The 22,139-nt window shown below is 45.1% G+C and overlaps 1 protein-coding gene and 1 pseudogene across 2 annotated transcripts in view; both read left to right on the top strand.

The window, feature by feature from the left end:
* Positions 1–18,877, top strand: part of STPG4 (sperm-tail PG-rich repeat containing 4) — a 38,105-nt gene extending 19,228 nt beyond the window's left edge. The window contains exons 6-7 of one of the 2 annotated variants that reach the window (XM_028139973.2): positions 16,104–16,208; positions 18,739–18,877. In XM_028139973.2, the coding sequence (XP_027995774.1) occupies positions 16,104–16,208; positions 18,739–18,855 (222 nt within the window). In that variant the 3' untranslated portion in view covers positions 18,856–18,877. Of the gene's footprint in view, positions 1–16,103; positions 16,209–17,370; positions 17,554–18,738 lie in introns of those variants that run through there. The other variant, XM_028139974.2, reaches the window with a different exon arrangement.
* An 896-nt stretch (positions 18,878–19,773) lies between these two features.
* LOC114230352 (U1 spliceosomal RNA) lies at positions 19,774–19,923 on the top strand (annotated as a pseudogene).
* The last annotated feature ends 2,216 nt before the right edge of the window (positions 19,924–22,139 follow it).

The raw sequence follows: 22,139 nt of genomic DNA, 5'->3' as shown, positions 1-22,139 counted from the left end.
ATGTTATCTCTGTTGGCCATTGTCTGTTCTCTTGGCTCTGTGTGTGTGTACATGTATATACAGGTGTGTATGTGTGTGGGGAAGGAGTTAGTTATAAATGCATTGTGCAGTTGGCTTTGGCGGCAAGCAGTCGAGACACCAGTTTTTCCCCACTGGGTGATATTGCGTTTCCTTTGAATTACACATTTTAAATGGATGCCATGAGTTAATAAGGATTTGTCTATACTCGTAGTAAAGAGAAATTCAATTAAAACAATTTATTAACAATTTAGGTTAGGCATCCTGCAAGATAAGCGGCCTGGTATGGGAAATGCCACAAAGAAATGGATTCTGACAAATTTTGCCATTGTTCTCGTTGCTTTTATGGAGGAGAAGATTTTTGGAGATCCTTATTCCACCATTTTCATTGATATCACCTCATCCATTCCATTTTATGCATAAAAGTGACTCACTGATTTGGAACATCCTGTCCTTCAACAAGGTGAAAAGATTACTAAAATATTCCAAGATAAAGAAGTAGCCCAGGGCTGTGATTCATGTCTGTCCTAAACACGCATTCCCAGAGCAGACTTATGGGTTTAGTTTAGAGCCACAAATCTGTAAACTCAGAGAGCAAACTCCTTTGGTCCCAGCAGTGGGAGATGTGCGTGTTCTTGAGATAAACACACTAATTGTTAGGCCATTATAAGCCTTTATCTGAAAAACTCATTCAATTTGATGGTTTTAAAAATTAAAATCATAGTCACAGAACTGTTAAGGACTCATACAACTGGAAGAAACTTCATAAATCTACTACTACTAAGACCGGCTTGAGCGATAATGCATCGAGTGTTTTCTGGTTCCTGGCACAGTGCTCTGTGACAGACATATCCCGTTTCACTTAATCCTCCCAGCAACTTGATGGGGTGGTATTTATTATCTCTATTTGATAGATTGGGTGATGGAAGTTAATTGTCTGAGGACACACAGTTATTAAGAGGTATAGAGTGAGGCAGGACAGTAAGAAGCTAGGAAAACTCCTTGGCAAGTGGAATGGGGAAAATGAGACAGCTTAACAAAATGGCCGAGCAATTTACAGCCAGATACCTCCCTAGGGATAACATCTAGGCCTCAGTTGTATTTCAGCTCTAGGCCCAGAAAAGTAGCAAAACCAGGTGGGCGACTCTCGGACCAGCTGCAATGACCAATGACCCCCAGCTCTGGCGCTGACCAATCAGTACAGACCATGAGCCTGAAAGAGCACACCTGGAAAACTGATGAATATTCTGCTGAAAGCCTCCCTTGAGACCTCCCCTAAGATTCCCACTTGCAAGGGAGAGATAAAACCCTTAAGACAAAGAACCCAGGGCTCACTCTCCCGGGAGCACACCCATGCCTTTGCTCTTGCCCCTCTTCTTCTCCCACAAGCACACATCTCCTAAACTGTCAGGGACCCCACAAGACTTGCAACCAGGGAAGCAGAAGCAGCTCGCCCTGGACGAATCCCCTGACCCTGTCTCCAAGGCCCCCTTTTTCTCTGACTTCCCAGGGAGCTAAAGCAGCCCAACCTAGGCTCTCCTGTTGCTTCTTCTGTGCTAAGGCCTTCCTTGTTTCACTGTCCCCAGCTTTAGTAAATGTACCCTCAAAGTCACTTGGACTTGTCTTATGAAATCTTTTCCGCACAAAGTCAAGAACCCACACCCTACCTGCAGGCCCTTGGCAAACCAGCTCAGGGCCAGATCCCCTGTCCTGTAACAGGACCACTATACAGCAGGCTGAGAGAGAAAACAATCCACACTAAGAAAGAAACTGGAAGAACTCCAGAAAGAATGTTCCTACAGGAAAAAGCACTCAAGAACAATTAAGAAAATACGAATAGCAAAATATGCAAGTGCAAAAACAAGGCACCAATTAACTCCAGGTAAAACAAAAGACCGTGCAAACAAGAAATCATGTTATATAAGTTGGCTCTGCAAGGAATAACAGTTATTTAGGAAACATTGATTTTAAAATGCTACTTTTTGATTGGATGAGCAGGAGATGGAGCAAGAGAGATATTTCTTCATTTATTCTAAGAAGTCATCAGTAGATAATGTCTAAAATGCCAACTAAGAAATAACAAAATGCACATACTATTTAGTGATAAGAAAATAATTGTCAGAAGAATAGCCAAGACTTAAAAATAGTTGTCTTAGGCTATCTAGAGCCTATTCAAAGACATGCGTGCCTAAGACATGTGTATGAAAGATGTTTCTAAGAGTGCTAGCTTTGTAAATGAATCAGTATAGTGTTATTCTAATGAAATACTGTGCTGCGTGTATGCTCTTAAAAATAAGAAACAGCTCTGGCCAGTGTGGTTCAGTTGGTTGAGTGTTGTCCAACTGAGCGCCAACCAGCTGAGCCACATTGGTCAGGGCTTGGCATTTTGATTTTGAAAAAAAATTTGTAACGGCTCGCCTGGCGTGGCTCAGTGGTTGAGTATCGACCTAGGAACCAGGAGGTCACGGTTCGATTCCCAGTCGGTGTGTGAGCTCGATCCCCAGTGTGGGGTGTGCAGGAAGCAGCCAATCAGTGATTCTCTCTCATCATTGATGGTTTTATCTCTCCCTCTCCCTTCCTCTCTGAAATCAATAAAAATATATTTAAAAAAAGAAAAGGAAAAAGAAAAAAATGTGCGACTAATTCTTCCGAGATGTGTTTTGTGTATAGTTGCATGGTAAGGTCGTGGTGTCATTTGAGCCCTATTGTCTCATTGTTGCTATACCTGAAACCTACAATCACCAGAAATCTGACCTGTGGATCTGGTGCAACATAGTACGGCCTAGAGACATTCACCGAGTCACTTTAAACCGTTTTGAGAACGAGCAGGTTATAAAAGATGGATACATACAGGTGCATATCTCATCCTCCTTTCTTTCCATCATCCGTGAAAACTAGCTCATTGAAATGTAATCACTTATGCATAAAATCTCCAGGAGCAGTCTATTAAAAAAGGACTAGATGACCATGTAAAGGCATAGCAGATTACTACACGATTTTTCAGTCATAAAAAGTACATTAACTTTTAATCTGAAAATCCTCTAGGATCTTAAGTGCCTCTCAGGAGCCATTTTCACTTGTTAAAAAACACAGCCTTCTTGTTTGTCAGGGATTCCGTTGGTGAATTACATTTTGTCCCTGAAGTGTAGGTGGCTCTCAGCAGAAGCAGTTGGTGAGGGATTTGTCTGGTTGGAAAACAGTTTTTAGTCTTGAAATTACCAATGTAAGGTGGTGTACTTATTGGCTATTTCAGTTATTGATCAGCATAATTGCTTTGCCCATAAGATAGACTAAGTGTTTGGGGACAGATGCCAGAGCACATGTCTACCATAAGTAAAAAGGGCCTTTTTGCACCTACAGAAAAATATTGTATCGGGAACTTCTACAGCCACCATTCCCTCTTAGCACCTTTGTAATGACCACGCCCCACAAATGCCAGGACCCAAAGGTCCAGTCCTCATAGCAGGACTTTTTTTTTTTTTTAAGAGAGAAAGCAAACTGTAACAAATCTTAGTCCTTCTTATGCAATCAAATTGAACAAAATAAAACTTGTCATTTGTGGATTTTCTTCCTCTTGCCCTCCCTTTAATTAATTTAACTGCTTTTAGAAATGACCCAAATAAATCTCCTGATCTACCAACAAATTACATAAATTTTGTTCCCTCCTGAATGTCTTTGAAAATGTCAGTAAGAAGGATACCAGATATTCTGCATAATTTCTTTGAACATATAGGGGCCACAAGTGATGTTATTTATTTATTTGTTTATGTATGTAAAATCCTCACTCGAGAATATGTTTTATTGACTTTTAGGGAGAGAGAGAAAGAAAGAGAAACATAGATTGGTTGTCTCCCCTGTGCACCAACCAGGGATTGAACCTCCAACCTAGGTATGTGCCCTGACCGGGAATCGAACCCACCATCTTTTTGATGTATGGGATGACATTCTATCCATCTGAGCCACTCGGATGGGGCTGGTGATGTTATTTAGAAGAGTAAGGAAGATTTTATTTTTCTAAATCTTTTTTTTCTCTCCAATATCTACTTGGCAGTGGACTATAGAGACTCAATGCTTGTCTTTTCTAATTGCTGGTGGGAGTATATACTAACACAATCCCTTGAAAATCAGTTTCACAGTATGTATTGAACTATAAAAACTGTTTATATCTTTTAGCCCTCCAATTCCATTTGGAGAAAATCCTCCTAATGTAATAATATTATATGCAGAACTATTCATCTATACAAAGATATCATCAAGGGATTATTTATAATAGTAAGATAGCAACAGCCACAATTTAATATTCAATAGAAGGGAAATAATTAAAAAAGAATTTTGTGTATACACTTAAAGGAATATTTTACAACCATTGAAACAATTGTTAACATTATGAAATAGCAGCAAATGTTTGTGATCTAATATGTAATGAAAAATGCAGGATACAGATTGGTATGCACATTATGATTAAAATAATATAAGAAAAATTATGAGTATAACAAACAGGAAATGCACCAAAATGCTAGACTTAGTGTGGTGATCACATTGTAGGGTATAAAAATGTTGAATCACTATATTATATACCTGAAACTAATGTAACTAATCTAATATTGTATACTAACTATACTTAAAAAGTAAACTACAAAAAGAAACTAAGATGATAGTTTAAAATTTCATGAGGTGCAGAAAAATAAGTAATAAACTTGGTCAGATTGCATAATGCCAAACACAAATTGAATGGAATCTGAAAGTTAAGATAATGAAAGCAGGTCTCGGTCTCAATGTCCTCAAAGATGAATTCGGTTGTAGGTAACATTTTTGGAAAAATACAACCTTTCAAATACAGTTACAGATAGATGTGCTAGGATTTTAAAGAAAAAGATATCCTGGCAATTTTTATTTTTCAGAAAGTTGTGCAAGTTTTCCAATGCTTTTAACACCAGCAGTCATAGATCCCTGCCTGGCTGTGAGTGTGAGGAATTTCCTGCACTTCTTTTTTATTTATTTTATTTTTTAAAAAATTGATTTCAGAGAGGAAGGGAGAGGGAGAGAGAGATAGAAACATGATGTGTGAGAATCATTGATTGGTTGCCTCCTGCATTCCCCACACTGGGGATCAAGCCCACAGCCTGGGCATGTGCTCTGACTGGGAATCAAACTGTGACCTCCTGGGTCATATAGGTTGATGCTCAACCACTGAGCCACACCAGCTGGGCCCTACACTCCTTTCTTATAACAATATCTTGACAGGAAATAGAAAAAAGAATATATTAGGATTTTAGTCAGTGGCAAGGGACAGAAACCCAACCCAGTTAGCTTAAGCAAAGAATCTATGTATATAAAAGGCTAATATGCTAAGTGTCCAACCGTTCAACTAGTCGCTATGATGCACACTGACCACTAGGGGGCAGGCACTCAATGCAGGAGCTGCCGTGACACGCATTGGCCGTTTACAGAGAAACAGCACCGTGGACCTGGTGCCCACAAAGCAACACTTGGCTTCCCCCAACTGGGACACAGGCCCCACCACCACCCTGGAGCGACACCCCACCAAATCGCAGCCAACACTGCTGAGACCCCATGGTGCAAAATGCGGCCCACAGCCCAGTCCAGCCTGGAAAACAGTTGCTGTGGGCACCGGGTAATGACATCAGGTAGCAATGCCCAGCTTCCTCTCCCTAGCGATGACTAGCCTCCTTTCAGTTTCTTCAGCCCAGCAACACGACTTGTTTTATAGCCAGGTGCAAACATTTTACACTTTAACCAAATATCTGTGAAGCATTTTCCCATGCCTCATCTCATTTGATCCTCACAGAAGTCCTGGAGTAGGTAGATAGGAGACTCGGTGGAATCCTATTTTCTTTTCATTAGCCAGAAAAACGGAGATTTAGAAAGCTTAGAAACTTGACCCAACTGAAAAGAAGAAATGGAGGACCTTAAAAATGACTTCAGGTTTTCTCACTGCACAGAATATAGTCATACACTGCTGCAGTTAAGTATTTTACCCTTTGTTCTCCCTGCGTGATCTACAATAATAATCTGCTTCATGTTGATATTTACTGCTGTGTTGCTGACAATTACCTGAAAGAGAACTTGGGGTGCTTCACTGGGCTGGAAAAGTTTAGCTACATCAGAAAGCAGGTCTAATTAAGCAAGTTTATCTATATATAAAGCTCTCGCTGGCGCCAATTGCACGCGTGTGTTTCGATCTGTCGTCGATTGTGAATTTGGTTGACACTTCTATTATAGAGAAATGGCGAAAAGCGATATTAAAATATTTCTTCTAATTAATTTCCTTTCAATGTGCACGAATTCATGCACCAGGCCTCTAGTACAAACATAAAGGTGGGGTGGAATTTATTGATGCACATAGCCTTGGGCATGTTGGCCACTGATTTACTTTTCTCCATCCTTTGGACATGGTCTCCTCATGAGCTGGGCAAGACCACCTCCAGCAGCCCCAGCTGTTGTGAAAAGGCAAGTGCTTCTGACTGGCCAAGTGGTGGTCCTGTGCCTGACCCTGGACCACTTGCTGTGACCAGGAGTAGGGGGTTGCCAGCTGGATTGGAAGTTCCCAGGCAGAAGTACCACCTCAGATTTCTAACAATGGTGGGGCCCCTTCTGCTCCCAGGGTCATGTAGAAAAGGGAGGATGGGCCAGTAAACACCTCTGGCAATTCTAAATTACCTGGTGGTCCCTGGCACATGCATTTCTAGACAAGCTACATTTCTAGGGTGGGCAGGTTTGTGACCACTCAGTGTTGCCCCACCCACACAGCCCATACCTGGAAACCGAGACTGCCACGGTCTCAGCAGAAATAAACAGCACCGAGCTAGGCTTCAGAGGTACGCCAATTCTTAATTTCACAAATGTGAATAATTTTGGCCCCTGACAGATTTGCTTGTACCCCACCCACCAACATGTATGTCTCCCTTCTTTTTCCTCTGAAGATGTAGACCAATATTTACTGAGTTCTGGAATTTCTTTAGTCAGATACACCGTGCCACCTGCCTCCCGAATTCCCCGAAGCTGCCAGCTTCTCTCTGTGCCACCTCCACACAGGAGTCTACCCTCCTTGAGAGGCATCTGTTTTCTTCTTTGCACAATATGGTCCTCCTCTCACTCCCTTCTCACCAAATTTGGGGGGGGGGGTCGTTTTTATTATCCCATGTAGTAATTTCAGTTTATGTTGCATATCACTTGTTATATATATATATATATATATATATATATATATATATATATACACACACACACACACACACACACACACACACATTTGGGACTATACATTTATTTCTGACCCTTTCTCTCCAAGTATGATTCACTGAGAGTTGTTTGTGCTAGGATCATTAGGGACAGACAGTATGCTCATTTAGGTTCCCTTTAGCTGTGATTAAAAATGAAATGCTTAGAACTACATACTGACACCTCCCAGCAGGGAGGAGGAGGGCCAGTAACTGGCTCTGGCTCCTGCAGCTGAGGCGCTTAGTCATTTGTTTCTAACCCCGCTGAACCTCACTTTCTCATCAGTTAAATGGAGGTAATAGCATTTCCCTACACTGTTGTGAGGATCAAACGAGAATGGGTATGTGAGCTAGAGATGGCAGCAGGGATGGGGCAACTCTCTGGCAGGGCCCAAGGTCAGGATGGAGCGTGGGGGTGGGGAGCAAGCAGGGCCGAGCCATGGAGAGTCCGCTGAGCCTGCACTCCTGCCTGCAAATGAGGAGGCTGCAGAACACTGAGGACTTATGGAGACTGGAAATACAAGGGTGACGATTAACATTTTACATCTGCAATTAAATTGTAAAATCATTCTTAGTGTTAATACACATGTAAAAAAACAATCAAGTGATTAACTGTAGAGAGAAGGCTGAATTTTACACTCCTAACTGTATTTTTGACAGGAGTCTATGCATTTTTATTTATTTTATTTTATTGTTTGTGATGCAGTGAATTTGACTACAGGTTAAAATGAACAACATCCTTCTCTCTAGGCTCCCGGCCCGCTTTGGCCTTCCCTAACCTTTCCTATTACTGCTTCCTCAAACCCTTCCATCAGCCTTTTTACCCTACAAGCTCCTCCTCCTCGTTCTTTAGGTTTCTGCTCAAATGTGCTTCTTTAAGGGGCTTCTTAGGCCCCTCAAATCAGATCAGTTTACCCGCTTCCATGCACTCCCATAGCACACTGTCTGTGTTCCTTTGTGTGATATTCCACACATTTGTCAGTATATTTTTTAGTAAGGCATATATTCCCTGTTAGGATGTAAGGTCCATGAGAGTATATCTTTTCGATTAAGCCAGTAACAAGGACCCCACATGACTATTTTAAACAAGGTAGGAACATTATTTTCTCTTGCACATACTGCCTGCAGTAGGTGGTTTCAGGCTGGGGTGGCAATTCCACAGCATCAGATTTTGGTGTGCTGCTCTGCTAAGCATGGCTTCCATTCCCATGGTCCCAGAGAGCTGAGAATAGGGGACAAGCTGGCAGGCAGGAGGGTGGGGAAGATGGACAAGCAGCCCTCTCCTTAAAGATGCTCCTTGGAATTTGCACACACTTCTTCCACCTCCATCCTATTGGCCAGGAATTAGCCATGTGGCCACACCTAGCTGCAAGGGAGGTTGGGAAATTTAGTTTTTATTCTGGGTAGACATGTGCCCAGTTAAAAAATTGATCTAATACCAAGGAATAGGAGAAAAAGGATATTGGGAGACAATTATTTACCGCTGTATTCCCACCTCCCAGCACTCTGTGTGGCACATTGTACATGTATTCGTTGAGGAAATGGACTGAACACTTGTGTATTTAATTGCTAGGGCTGCTGTAACTAAGTCCTACAAACTGAGCGGCTTAAACAACAGAAATAGGTGTTTTTTCTCACTCTTCTAGAATCTAGAAGTCCAAGACCAAGGTGCCAGCCATGTGGTTCCTTCTGTCCCACTCCTCTCAGAGCTCCCAGTGGTTTACTGGCGATCTTCCGCAAGATCTCTGCCTTCATCTTCACAGGGTGTTTTCCCCGTGTACGTGTCTCCGAGTCCAAAATTCCCCTGTATATAAAGAACACCCTTCATATTGGCTTAGGGCCCGTTCTAATGACCTCATCTTCACTAATCACATCTGGAATGACCCTATTTCCAAATAAGGTCGCAGTCTGAGCTACTGGGAATTCAAAAGCCACAGGACTTGTGAACTTGGTGGGGGTGGGGGGGGGTGGGTACTAGTATTCAACAGAACGAAGAGTCACAGGATTTATGAATTTTGGAAGGACGTAATTCAACACATACAAACTTGTAATTTCGTCTACTCTCACACAGTCTTTCAGAGGCACCTGGTACCTTGTCCTTCCTGAGCAGTGTTGTGTGGATGAACCAGTTCCATTCTCTCAGCCCTGAAGGAGTGTGTGTAGTGGGGGGATGGCAGGGCTTACCAAAGGCCTATAATGGTAATAAGCGTCATTGGCCATAAGCGGTTGTCACCAAACGAGTCACGCTCCTTCAGGGTATGATGGGAACCCAGGAGCACTCCAGAAGAGTCAGTGGGGCCTTCGCATTCGAGTCCTGCGGTGAGTGGAAAGCTCCTGCCCTTGTAATACCCTGTGGCCCCTGAGATCACACGTAGCTAGCACAGGCCGCTTCCACCAGGGCCTGGCGTAGAATCTTGGAGCCAGGCAGCTCGCTCAGTCCTCACTCAGCTCCTCACACCTTATTTCTTCTTTTGGGGTGTTTTTATTTGGTTTTGCCTGTGTCCCTCACTGGACTATGAACTCTGAGCTTAAAGATAGTATTTTATTCATCTGTGTAATCCCTACAGCTCCTCAAGTAGAACCTCAACTAAATAGGACTTTTTAAAGGGAAGAGAAAGGTATTATCATCTTGTCAGGAGGGTTGAGATATAACCATGCCCCAAAGCAGAAGAACGGCTACTATAAAAGGGCTCCTGTAGTTTCTTTGGGCAGCAGACTCGAGGAAGGTGACGGCTCTGTTCTCCGTTGGCACCAAATGTCAGTGGTCTCTGATAGGTTTAGTTTCGGGAAACCCAGAGTTGCCAAAGCATGGCCGTGGCAATAGCAAGGTTTAAGAAGTGACCCCTTCGATTTATGCAAGAGGTGCCGCCCTTCACCCGTGCATCCCGCTTAATGTGGACCAAAGCTCTGGGTCACACTCAGTGCTCCCCAGTAAATGAGGGAGCAGACTCCCCAACCTCAAGGAAGAGTAGGGCACAGTTCAAAAGTCCTTGTTTTAAACCCCTTCCATTGAATGAGGTCCACTCTTTGACGTGCATTCAGAGCCCTCCTGGCCAGTGCCCCCATCCCTGCATTCCTGCTCTGCCCACTCACGTGCCCTCCCTGGGGCAGAAGCCAGGACTCTGCTGGAAACGTTTCCCTCCCATCGCTGGACTCTGACCCGATCATTACTTTTCATTTAGAACAGTGGCTTCTGGAATATGAGCTTAGGCCCGTATCCACTTCCCTAATGTTCCCACTTAAAAGATTTCATCTGACACATGTGGGGCAAATAGCATTCAGGCATTTCTTTTTGCCCCAAGTCTTGGTCTTTTTTATTTTTTATTTTAAAAAATATATATTTTATTGATTTTTTACAGAGAGGATAGGAGAGGGAGAGAGAGCTAGAAACATTGATGAGAGAGAAACATCGATCAGCTGCCTCCTGCACACCCCCTACTGGGGATGTGCCTGCAACCAAAGCACATGCCCCTTGACCGGAATCGAACCTGGGACCCTTCAGTCCAAAGGCTGATGCTCCATCCACCGAGCCAAACCGACCAGGGCTGGTCTTTTTTAATTCAGATGGCCAAGCCCATGCAGGGAGGCTGCTGGATGGTGCAGGCAGACATCAGTGCTTCGCTAGCCAGGCACCTGGACTCCCAAGGAGCTCATGACTTGGAAGCTTAGAAATGAAAGCCACATTAGGCTGGTGGGGTGGGGGTGGGAGGGAAGGTGTAGGTGGCGGCATTCCTTGGCCATCCTGCAGACAGCTGGGCTGCCGTAGGCACGCAGCCAACGGTAGCACACTCAGCAGCAGCCTTTGCCCCAGCTACCACTCTGGGCTTGAGAGTACTGTGCTTATTAGGGCCAAACGAAGGGGACGGGACGTTGCACAGACTGTCCCTGTCCAGGTCCCCTTGGCTTTCCATGCCTTTGTTTGTGGGGCGGCTCAGACTTCTCCAGTGGGAGTGCAGAGGTCACTCCGCACAGAGAGCGTCTCCGTCCCACATATGCATTTGTTTGAAAACATTCCTGTTTTTATTTCTCTGCCATGAGTTGTAAAATTATGAGGCGCATCCATCCCTTGATTATCAGACTTGTGCTTGGCTGTTAATAATAGACTCGATTCATGGCGCAGTAATTGAGGATGGAGCCCTAATTACACTGCTGTGCCCCCCGCAGGAGTGAATGGGGAAGCCCCGCTCCTGAATCCTGCCCTCGGAGAGCCTGCTTGTCCTGCCAAATCCCTTGCTAATTTGTGGCCCAGCCTTACCTATGATAGGGCTCTTACGGGATACAGTCTTCTGTTCTGATCATTTTATCTTTTTTCCCTACCTCCTTTTCTCTTTTACTCCTTTTTCATATTCATTTACCAGGTGTACCAGTTACTAATGCAGATTTTTTTCAATAGATCAAGTTACACGTATGTTTGATATATATGCGATTGATATGTATGCTATTTTGTGGTATTGACAACAAGCTTCAAAACTTCATGTCAAATTTTCTGAAGGTGTTAACATCAAAGATATTTTTACACTTAAAAAGGTCGAATTTCGTGCCAAAAAAAGAGCATTTGTGAGAAGTTTTAATTCATTACTTTATTTTGAAGAAAAGTGCTGCTGAAAGTTATCGCATACTTCGGGAAGCTTATGGTGAACATGCTCCATCTCAAGATACTTGTGAACGCTGGTTTAAATGCTTTAAAAGTGATGATTTCTATGTGAAAGACAAAGAACGTCCAGATCAACTGAAAAAGTTTGAAGACCAACAATTACAAGCATTATTGGATGAAGATGCGTGTCAAACTCAAAAACAACTTGCAGAAAGATTAAACGTTGCTCAGCAAACAATTGCTGATCATTTACAAGCAATGGGGTAGATTTTAAAGGAAGGAAAATGGGTGCCACATCAACTGAACGAAAGACAAATGGAAAACCGAAAAGTCATCAGTAAAATGTTGCTTCAACGGCACAAAAGGAAGTCTTTTTTGCATCGAATTCTGACTGGCGATGAAAAGTGGGTTTATTTTGAGAATCCCAAACGCACCAAATCATGGGTTGATCCAGGTCAACCATCCACATCGACTGCAAGGCCAAATCGCTTCGGAAAGAAGACAATGCTCTGCGTTTGGTGGGATCAGGAAGGTGTGGTATTATGAGCTTCTAAAACCAGGTGAAACTGTTAATACTGATCGCTACTGACAACAAATAATCAATCTGAATCACGCTTTGATTGTAAAACCACCAGAATGGGCCAGAAGACACAGCAAAGTAATTTTGCTTCATGATGATCATCATCACACACTTCAAAACCAGTTAAAGACACGTTAAAACATCTTGCCTGGGAAGTATTAACCCACCCGCCATATTCACCAGACCTTGCTCCTTCACATTCCCACTTGTTCCGATCGATGGCACACGCACTTTCTGAGCAGCACTTCAAGATGTACAAAGAAGTGGAAAATTGGGTCTCGGAATGGTCTGCCTCAAAACAAGAAAAGTTCTATTGGGTTGGTATCCACAAATTACCTGAAAGATGGGGGAAATGTGTAGCTAGCAATGGACATTACTTTGAATAAAGCACTTTTGATGTTTCTCTTGAAATTATCCTGTTTTCTTTGATTACAAAATCCGAATTATTAACTGGTAAAGGTTCAATTCACATTTTTAACCGGTACTGATTAATAATGCGGATACCTGTTAAAAATTCGGATTGACCCTTTACCGGTTAAAACTGCGCATACCGGTTTGACTGGTTTTGTGTGATGGTTTGTCATCATGAAGCAAAATTACTTTGCTGTGTCTTCTGGCCCATTCTGGTGGTTTTACAATCAAAGCGTGATTCAGATTGATTATTTGTTGTCAGTAGCGATCAGTATTAACAGTTTCACCTGGTTTTAGAAGCTCATAATACCACACCTTCCTGATCCCACCAAACGCAGAGCATTGTCTTCTTTCCGAAGCGATTTGGCCTTGCAGTCGATGTGGATGGTTGACCTGGATCAACCCATGATTTGGTGCGTTTGGGATTCTCAAAATAAACCCACTTTTCATCGCCAGTCAGAATTCGATGCAAAAAAGACTTTCTTTTGTGCCGTTGAAGCAACGTTTTACTGATGACTTTTCGGTTTTCCATTTGTCTTTCGTTCAGTTGATGTGGCACCCATTTTCCTTCCTTTAACCCTTTGCACTCGCTTGCTTTTTCTCGATTCCTGCTACCGATGCTAATCGTGTGGAGTCACACTTGACATCCGAATGCAAAATCTACCCCATTGCTTGTAAATGATCAGCAATTGTTTGCTGAGCAACGTTTAATCTTACTACAAGTTGTTTTTGAGTTTGACACGCATCTTCATCCAATAATGCTTGTAATTGTTGGTCTTCAAACTTTTTCGGTTGACCTGGACGTTCTTTGTCTTTCACATCGAAATCATCACTTTTAAAGCGTTTAAACCAGTGTTCACAAGTATCTTGAGATGGAGCATGTTCACCATAAGCTTCCTGAAGTATGTGATAACTTTCAGCAGCACTTTTCTTCAAAATAAAGTAATGAATTAAAACTTCTAGCTCATTTTTTTTTTTTTTGGCACAAAATTCGACATTTAAAAAAAATATATTTTTATTCATTTTAGAGAGGAAGGGAGAGGGAGAGAGAGATAGTAACATCAATGATGAGAGAGAATCACTGATGGGCTGCCTCCTGCACACCCCCGACTGGGGATCGAGCCCGCAACTCGGGCATGTGCCCCTGGCTGGAATCGAACCCCGGTCCCCTCAGTCCGCAGGCCCACGCTCTACCCACTGAGCCAAACCGGCTAGGGCAAAATTTGACATTTTAAGTGTAAAAATATCTGTGATGTTAACACCTTCAGAAAATTTGACATATGAAGTTTTGAAGCTTGTTGTCAATACAACAAAATAGCATACATATCAAATCGCATATATATCAACATTGGTGTAACTCCATCTATTGAAAAAAAATCTGTATTATTAACCGGTATACCTAGTATTAGGTGTAATTGTTTTTCATATTTTAAGAGCACTCAAGTCAATTGTAGAAAAATTAGCCATGTGCTGATAAGCAAATTAAAAAAATATATTTCTTATAACTACTGTCAGTGAACATTCATTCCCAATTTTTTTCAAGCACATTTTTTTAAGCTTCTATTTTTCACTTCACAATATTTGGGAATAGCTCTTATGGCCATAAAAATTCATCAACACTGGGCAGCTGGATGAAAGAATCATAATTTATTTAACCAGGCACATGTCATTGGTCATTTAGTTTATTTATCATTTTCAGTATTTAGAAACAATGTTCTAGTGTATGTCTTAATGGTCAAATATTTGCGCACATTCTCAGTTGTTTGACTAGGATGAATTCCTAAAAGTGGAATTGCTAAATAAAAATAATAAATATACATTGTCTTTAACTTTGTATTATGAAACCATAAAGAATATATACTACATATATATGACAGATGCTGTATCAAATCCCATGTGCCTGTTCAACAATGGTCAGCCCTTGGCCCATCTCTACCTCCGCCCACTTCCTGCATTATTTAGAAACAGATCCAAGACATCATGCCAAAAAGTCTCGTGTTTATCAAATAGCATATCAGGGGTCCTCAAATTTTTTAAACAGGGGGCCAGTTCACTGTCCCTCAGACCGTTGGAGGGCCGGACTATAGTTTAAAAAAAACTATGAACAAATTCCTATGCACACTGCACATATCTTATTTTGAAGTAAAAAAACAAAACGGCAAAAACACCCGCATGTGGCCCGCGGGCCGTAGTTTGAGGACGCCTGGTAGGTATTTGAATATGGGAGAGAAAAAAGTGTATTACTAGAAAATAAAAGGCTAACATCTTGTCTATATTATCTGTTATAGTGTTTTGACCATTTCCATTCTCCCTGCCATCTCTGGGCTTAGGACTCATTTATCTTCTGGATTTCTGCAACCAGTCTCTCTCTTCTTTCTCTCCATTTGGCTAGGTATATATGTTTTTAAGTTATTTCATAGTTTGCCAAATTGTGTTCCAGAAAGACTAATCAAATTTATACTTCCACCAGAATCATATATGAGTATCCATGCTGGTGTTTGAAGTTTTGTTTAACCTTCCTTCTATTCTCTCTCTCTCTCTCTCTTCTCTCTCTCTTTCTCTCTCCCCTTCCCTCTCTCTCTCCTTCCTCTCTCTCTTCCTTTTTTCCTTTTTTCTTTTTACCTTTGTTAATTTTCTAGACCCCCTCCCAAAGAATCTTATTTTAATAAAAACTTTTTTGGTTATTAATAAGGTTAAAGCCTCCCACTAATCTCCTCATTGAACAATTGTATTTCCTCTTTGTGAAATTGCCTTTTGCTAATTTTCTCTTGGGATGTTTGTCTTTTTAAAATTATGTCCATCCGTTTATGTCAATCTCGTGGCATTGTACTTATGTCAGTAAATCGCTGTGAATACTTGTTTGTACTTAGATACCATATATTAGTTATATGAAAGAATAAGTGTGTTTTATAAAGCTAACAGCTCTGAGTGCAAGTCACTATTAACAGAGGGACAAGTGTGGAGTGAGGCATGCCAGTGTGGGGAGGGGGCTCAGGCTGGGGCAGAGGAGACTTTTACAGTCACTTAACCTTTAGTCCTCACCGTCATCCCACAGGCAGGTAAAGTCGATAAAGCAGGTATTTTTCCCATTTCACAATGACTCGTGCCAGGGCACACATGAATAAGATCTTCCAAGCCCCAATCCAGTTTTTCTACCATGTCACACTGATTCATATGTTTATTTATAGAAGGCAAATAAAGCATTAACATATATCAAGTATTAGTAATTACGAAACACTTTTTAAAAACTTTTCTATAGCGTGAAGGCCCAGGACCAGGTCATTATGACTTGAAAATACCTTCAGCAAGTTCCGTTACTTCTTGTTTTCGATCCAAAGTACCTCGATTCTTGCCCGCCTGTTCGGTGAGTATTCTAAAAGACAGATTGTGGTTGTAGGTTTTATGGCTGTGTGTTGGGGGGGGGTGGTGGTTGTGAAGGTGGGAAGCGGGTTATTATATACAATGTGTGTGTGTGTGTGTGTGTGTGTGTGTGCGTGCGTGCGTGTGTGTGTGTGTGTAATTGCTTGTCAAGGCAGCAGAGTCTAGAGCTCAAATACCTGGCAAGCCCTGGGCCGGGTTCAGGCACAGGTGACTCCTGAAGACTGCAGCTGAATTATGGGTCCAGCTGAGAAGAGCCAGCACAGTGATTAGCCATCCGTGTTATGACCTGGGTGGCTTTGCGGGGAAACGCCTTTAATGAATTGAGGCTGCCCCCTCCATCCAGAACTGTCTTCCTTTGTGTGTGTGGCTTCTAAGAGCAAAAAGAAAGAGCAGAAACATTATTATTGAACCAAAGGAGACTATGAAGGCATGAGCAATCATCCTGCCCTTCAGGGCTCAGGAGACAGGGAAGAGGCTCAAGTCCACTTAGAGACACAGAGAAGGTAGATTCTGGGAGTGTGTGAGAGCCTCAGAGACCCCGGGAAGACCAAGGAAGATCTCAAAAGCTTAACGTGGAGTTTATGAACAGAGGCTTTTTTTTTTTTTTTAAACTCTAAAAGACAGTTTTAATTCCCATGGCTTTGGTGTTTCCAGCCCGCACACCGGTCTGAAAGTCTCTCAAACTCGCTGGTATATTACCAGATTTGAGATAGTTGGGAGACAGAAATATAAATCCTGCCTGCCTGTAAGGAAATGGACCCACCCTGGGGGAAGGCGGGGAGGGGAAGCTGGGCAGTGGGTAGGAGCGGGTGTCCCGGGCCCTTGCCTTCAGGATCTTGTTCCAGAGTTGCTAACTGTGGTGTGGGGTAATGTGGTCTTTATCTGGAGGTATGAATACTGGGGAGTCCCTGCCAATAACATTGAAAACAGACTGACAACAGGAAGTTGGGGGGTTCCTAAATCAGATCCTCATACCCCAATGGCATCGCCATGATCCAGACTCAGACTGTTGTTGGAGCTCACAGGGCTGAGCATCCCCAGGAAGTTGGAGCCGTGCTAACCAAACCCCCCGGAAATGCTGGAGAAGCCAGAAGGGGGTTGCTGGTGTTTGGGGCTGCTACTCTGTGGCGTGTCTCCCATTATAGGCAACTCTTCATGGAAGCCAAGGACAACCAGAAGCTTGCTGGTGACCGTGAAATCAGGGCTGGGGGGTGGAGCCAGATGTTCTCAAGGTCTCAGAACCATCATCGGCAGCCTCCTGAGGGGTGGTCTTGGTGGGCGGGGGGTGGGGGAGCCGTGCAGGCCCACAAACCTATTCTGTGGGCCGGTCTCCTGGGACTTCTCACACAGGCTGCTTCCTCGTTAACAGCACTAATAAAGGCGTCAGCTTTTTTGACATCCGGCCAGGACTTGATGAGATTTCCAGGCTGCTCCTCTGCTTTTGGCAAAGGAAACATCCTGTCATTTAAAGCGGCTTCTGCAGGCAGCTGACCTCATCCACGCCGGGCTGACTCTCTGTCCCACTCTCAGAGTAATCCCATTTCCACTCTCACTGTCTCCCGAAGAGATAACAAGCTGCAAGGAAGGAAGGAAATGACAAGAAGGTGATAACAGGGAATAATACTTGCAGCTAGCGTGTGGAGCGCCCGTCCTGGAGGGCCTCCCGTGAGCCTCAGCACCTCATTTGATGGGGGAGGCATGGGAAGCCCATGGCCCAAGGTCACACTGAGCCATGAGGGGTGAGGCTAGGACCTGAGCCCAGGCCTATCTGACAATAAAATTCTTCCCTTAACCACACACACAGAACCTGGTGTCCCTCCAGCAACCCAAGATAAAATTCCTTTGGGTTTCAAGAATATGTGGGCACCCCATGGAAAACACTGGCCTAAGAAATCCGAGTCGTAGTCTATGGAAATGACAGTCATTTGCATTTATCACCACACAACAGCAGCTTTGTTTAAACAATTGGCACAATAATTTTGTAAGGAATTTCATCAAAATGAAAACATGACTTTTAAAAAGTAGAATTCATAGACCCCTTTAGAATGCTCTGACCCTGGGCCCACCGACCGTGGCAGAGAAATGCCTTACTACTCATGCTGGGTCAGCGACAGAAACCCACGAGTTTGGGCTTTTGAGGTCAACCACTCAGGTGCAGAATGCATCCTCTCCAACCCCTCACTGCTAGGCGGAGGTTCACGAGAGGGGACTCCGATGCATGCCCAGGGACAAATTGCCCTGTGGGGGCAAGTGTGCCTTGAGGCAGAGGTGGCATGTGAGCGGCCACCCTGCAGGTCTAGGCCCCGTTGCTTGCTTGTCTCTCAGCACCTCTGCAGCTGTGGGGAGAGGGGCAGGTCTGAGCGCCAGAGACACGCTCCAGTGCAAGGGTGCCCCGGGCCTTGTCTCCCTCGGTGGGATTTGCCAGCCACACCTGAGCCAGCGGCCAGGCTCCGCAGGCTCCAAGGTTTTGGTGTCGCGCTCTCATCAGTTCCCGTTTTCTGTTCTGTTTTCAGAGAACCCCGGGCCCAGGAACATACACATCTTCAGCACAATACCCCAAGCAGCCCCGGAGCATAGCCAGAATGGGGCGAGAACACAGTCTTTTCTTCAACAACACAATTGGCTTTTAAAATAAAGCCATCTTTGCCCTGAGCTGCTTTGTTTTTAGCAAGTTATTGTGTTTGGAAAACTCTATTATGTTTACTCTTAGGAGGGTTGGAACACAGAGCCGAATAGATTTCCCCGAGTGACCATCCAGCCTGCTTACCTGGACTAGTCCCAGCACAATTTCCAGTTCCCTCTCACAAGTGTCCTGATTTGAACAATAAGTTTTATGCTCAATCTGTTTCTTGTCAAAGGTCGTCTTCCTGGAGAACTTCCCGGGCTGCCCTCGCAGCCGCTTAGACGGGCCCGATGTGTCCAGGCCGTGCTCTGTGGGCCTCGGCTCTCCGGCTGGGCCTGGACTGCGCTCGGGTCTCAGGGAGACTTCCTTGGCGGGTGGGGGTGCGCATTCAACCAAGGCCAAGCTGAGCTTGATGGGATCCCAACAGGTGGTTCTTTCTCTCTCTCAGCTCCTTGAAAAGAACAATATTTATTCAACTCGACGAGTATTTGTGGTTTCAAGTCAACACAAATATTTTGAGTATCTGCTCTGTGCCAGGTGCTGTGTAGTTGACTGGGGAGTGGGGGCTTAAAAAAAAAAAAAAGACGAAGAAGGCATGTGACTGAGTTTGGGGAGGGCTGTAGGGGAGATGAGGCCAGGGGGGTAGTTTGGGGTGGCCCTCGGCTGGAGGAAGGCTTTGAACGCTGGGCCAAGCAGCTCCTTCTGGTGTTGGGAGCTCAGGGGCGGTTTCACCGGGAGGACAGGCCCTCGTCTCAGGAAGCTGGTGCCCAGAGGAACAATTGCTACAACGAAGGCCGCAGGCGGTCAGAAGCAGGGACAAGGCAGCATGCAGGAGGATACCAAGAGGCTGAGAGGGAGGGAGGAGAGGGAAGGAGGTGGCAGGCAAGGAACCTGGTTTGGACAAAAGGCAAGAATAAGCATGTGCATACTTACCTGGCAGGGGAGACACCATGATCACGAAGGTGGTTTTCCCAGGGCGAGGCCTCTCTATTGAACTCCGGATGTGCTGACCATTGCGATTTCCCCAAATGTGGGAAACTCCACTGCATAATTTGTGGTAGTGGGGGACGGCGCAAAAGGAATAAACATGTGCTGGAGGGAAACAGAGGGAGCCTAGCCTGCCGGACTGGAGTGGAGGGTGGGAGGGGGTTGGCCGAGGTTCCGTCAGAAGGCCGGGGACCACAGGCAGCCACGCATGCCGAGGCGGCCTGCTCAGGGAGCTGCGCTGGAGAGAGGCCACACATGAGAGCCGGGGTCTCACAAAGGGTGGGGAGATGCCAGTCACTGATCAATAATTGGAAGGAACTTTAAAAAAATGCTTATACGGTAGTTTGTTATATTTTTCAAAGGCGTTTGTTATATTTCTCTGGTCTTGTAGGTCCTTATCACAGGGGTATTGGGGGCAAGGAAGGACAGGCCCCATCTCACTGAATTCATTCAAATTTCCCATTGGTGGAAGACACTCCCGGCATTGCAGTCCTTCAGGGCCTAAGAGCCACTGGAAGACCAGAGGGATGTCTCAGGCGCTGGCTCCTGTCCCACTTTGATCAGAGGGTGGCCACCGGGCAGGTAGTTCCACCTTTTATCTTCTAAGTGGGTCAGAGTCTCCGCTGGATCAGCTGGTGCTGACAGAGGTGTTTTCTCCAGTTGCACCTGGTGCTCGGGGAAGTGGTTCTAGAGAGAGAGGCGATCGTGTCAGTCTGAGAGTTTGTGGCTGAAAGTTCGAGGAACCCCTCATAACAACAGGGGAGGGGGGCGATGGTGTTGTCAGTATGTAGGGGTATCTCCCGACAAGACTGTGGGCCAGGGGCTGGCAGGAACCACTTCTCTCTCCCTCTGTCTCCCCTCTTCCTCTCTCTGAGGCCTCCTCCCTCAGCAGGCTGATTTCACGGCCTCTTTGAGGTACAGAATCTGATGTAGCCACCTTCGCCTTTTCTCATAGCATTTCCCGAGTCAACGCCCTGAAAGGATGCAACCAGCCCTCTTGGTTCCAGTATTAGATTCCCAGGAGAGAGAATCCAGGTTTGGGTCAGGAGTCCACCCCTGGGCTCTCAGCTCTGGCCAGAAGGGCCTAGACCCTCGGTGCAGACCAGGCTGCAGGGGCCCAGCTGTGTGGTGTGTGTAACTGGGGGGAGGGCAGCTCCCGGTGTCCCAGGAGAGAATGAAGACCATGCAGAAGGAGGAGAGGGTGTCTGACTGGCCTGCAGATATTTCAGAGGCGAGACTGCAGGGCCTTCTGGACACCCTGGTGCATTGGGCCCGTACCCTAAGCTTTGCCTTTGACTCCCACGACGTCTGTCTGTCTTTGTGGAGCTGGGGGACCTGGGCCCTGTCGTCCTCACCAGTGCTGCCATCTGGTCATAATGCGGCCCCACCCTCCTGTGTGTTTGGGGGCTGGGACAGGGACTCTGCCCAGGTATTCACTGAGGTGCTGGCAGGATCTAGGTGGTGAGAAGAATGTTTTACTTCTCCTCTTTGGCGTATTCCAATATCTTATAGAATTTTAGACAGTTAGGGAGAGGCTCTCCCCAAGAGGCCGGAGGGATTCTGGATGGCTCTCTCTGGCCACGAGCCTAAAATCGAGACACGATTGAAGAGCAGGGCTCCTCCTGTCCTTGCCACAATGGAGAGACGGACAGATCCGAGTTGACCTTAAGCTTGAGCTCTGAGATTGGGATAGCAACACCTGTCAACCAGGACCATTGTGCACATCAAATGACATGGCCCCCAGGGCTCAGCGAAGCCTAGTGCAGATGGAAGAGACTTGTATCCTGAGCCCCAGAGGCCTTCCCTGCAGGACCCCTCCTCCCTCCTCCATTGGCTGCTGTGACTCTGGCTCCTCAAGGTCCCTGCCTGGCTTCCCTGAGCATCCTCTGTTCCTCTCCCCTCTGGATTTGGCTTCAACCAAAGGGAATGACTCTTCTTGGCTGCAAATGTCCTCTGCTGTTTCCATGTGAAATTCCTCTCCATTAAGTCAGAGCATGTCAAAAGTCACAGCGCTGCTGGGGACAGTGTGTCCTCCTCCCCCTCCTCCTCTCTCTCCCTCCTTCCTCACGCCCACTGCTTTCTGGACCTGCAGGTGACACCTTCCAGACCCGGGGCCGAGGGCCAACAGGCTGCTTAGGTGACTCCCCTGCCTCCAGCATCATCTCTCACCTGCTTGATGCCACCTACCCGGATGCAGCACAGAGCTGCCGGGACTCAGGTCCCCGATCCGAGGACTGCTTTGAAAGCCCTGTTATCTTGAAAATACAGTCCAAAATCTGCAAGTTCAGAATCAGTGGTTCTAAG

Source organism: Eptesicus fuscus, chromosome 16, assembly GCF_027574615.1.
Source record: "Eptesicus fuscus isolate TK198812 chromosome 16, DD_ASM_mEF_20220401, whole genome shotgun sequence".
Taxonomy (NCBI): domain Eukaryota; kingdom Metazoa; phylum Chordata; class Mammalia; order Chiroptera; family Vespertilionidae; genus Eptesicus; species Eptesicus fuscus.
Note: the sequence above shows the minus strand (reverse complement) of the source record. Positions and strands in the feature narration are given on the sequence as shown.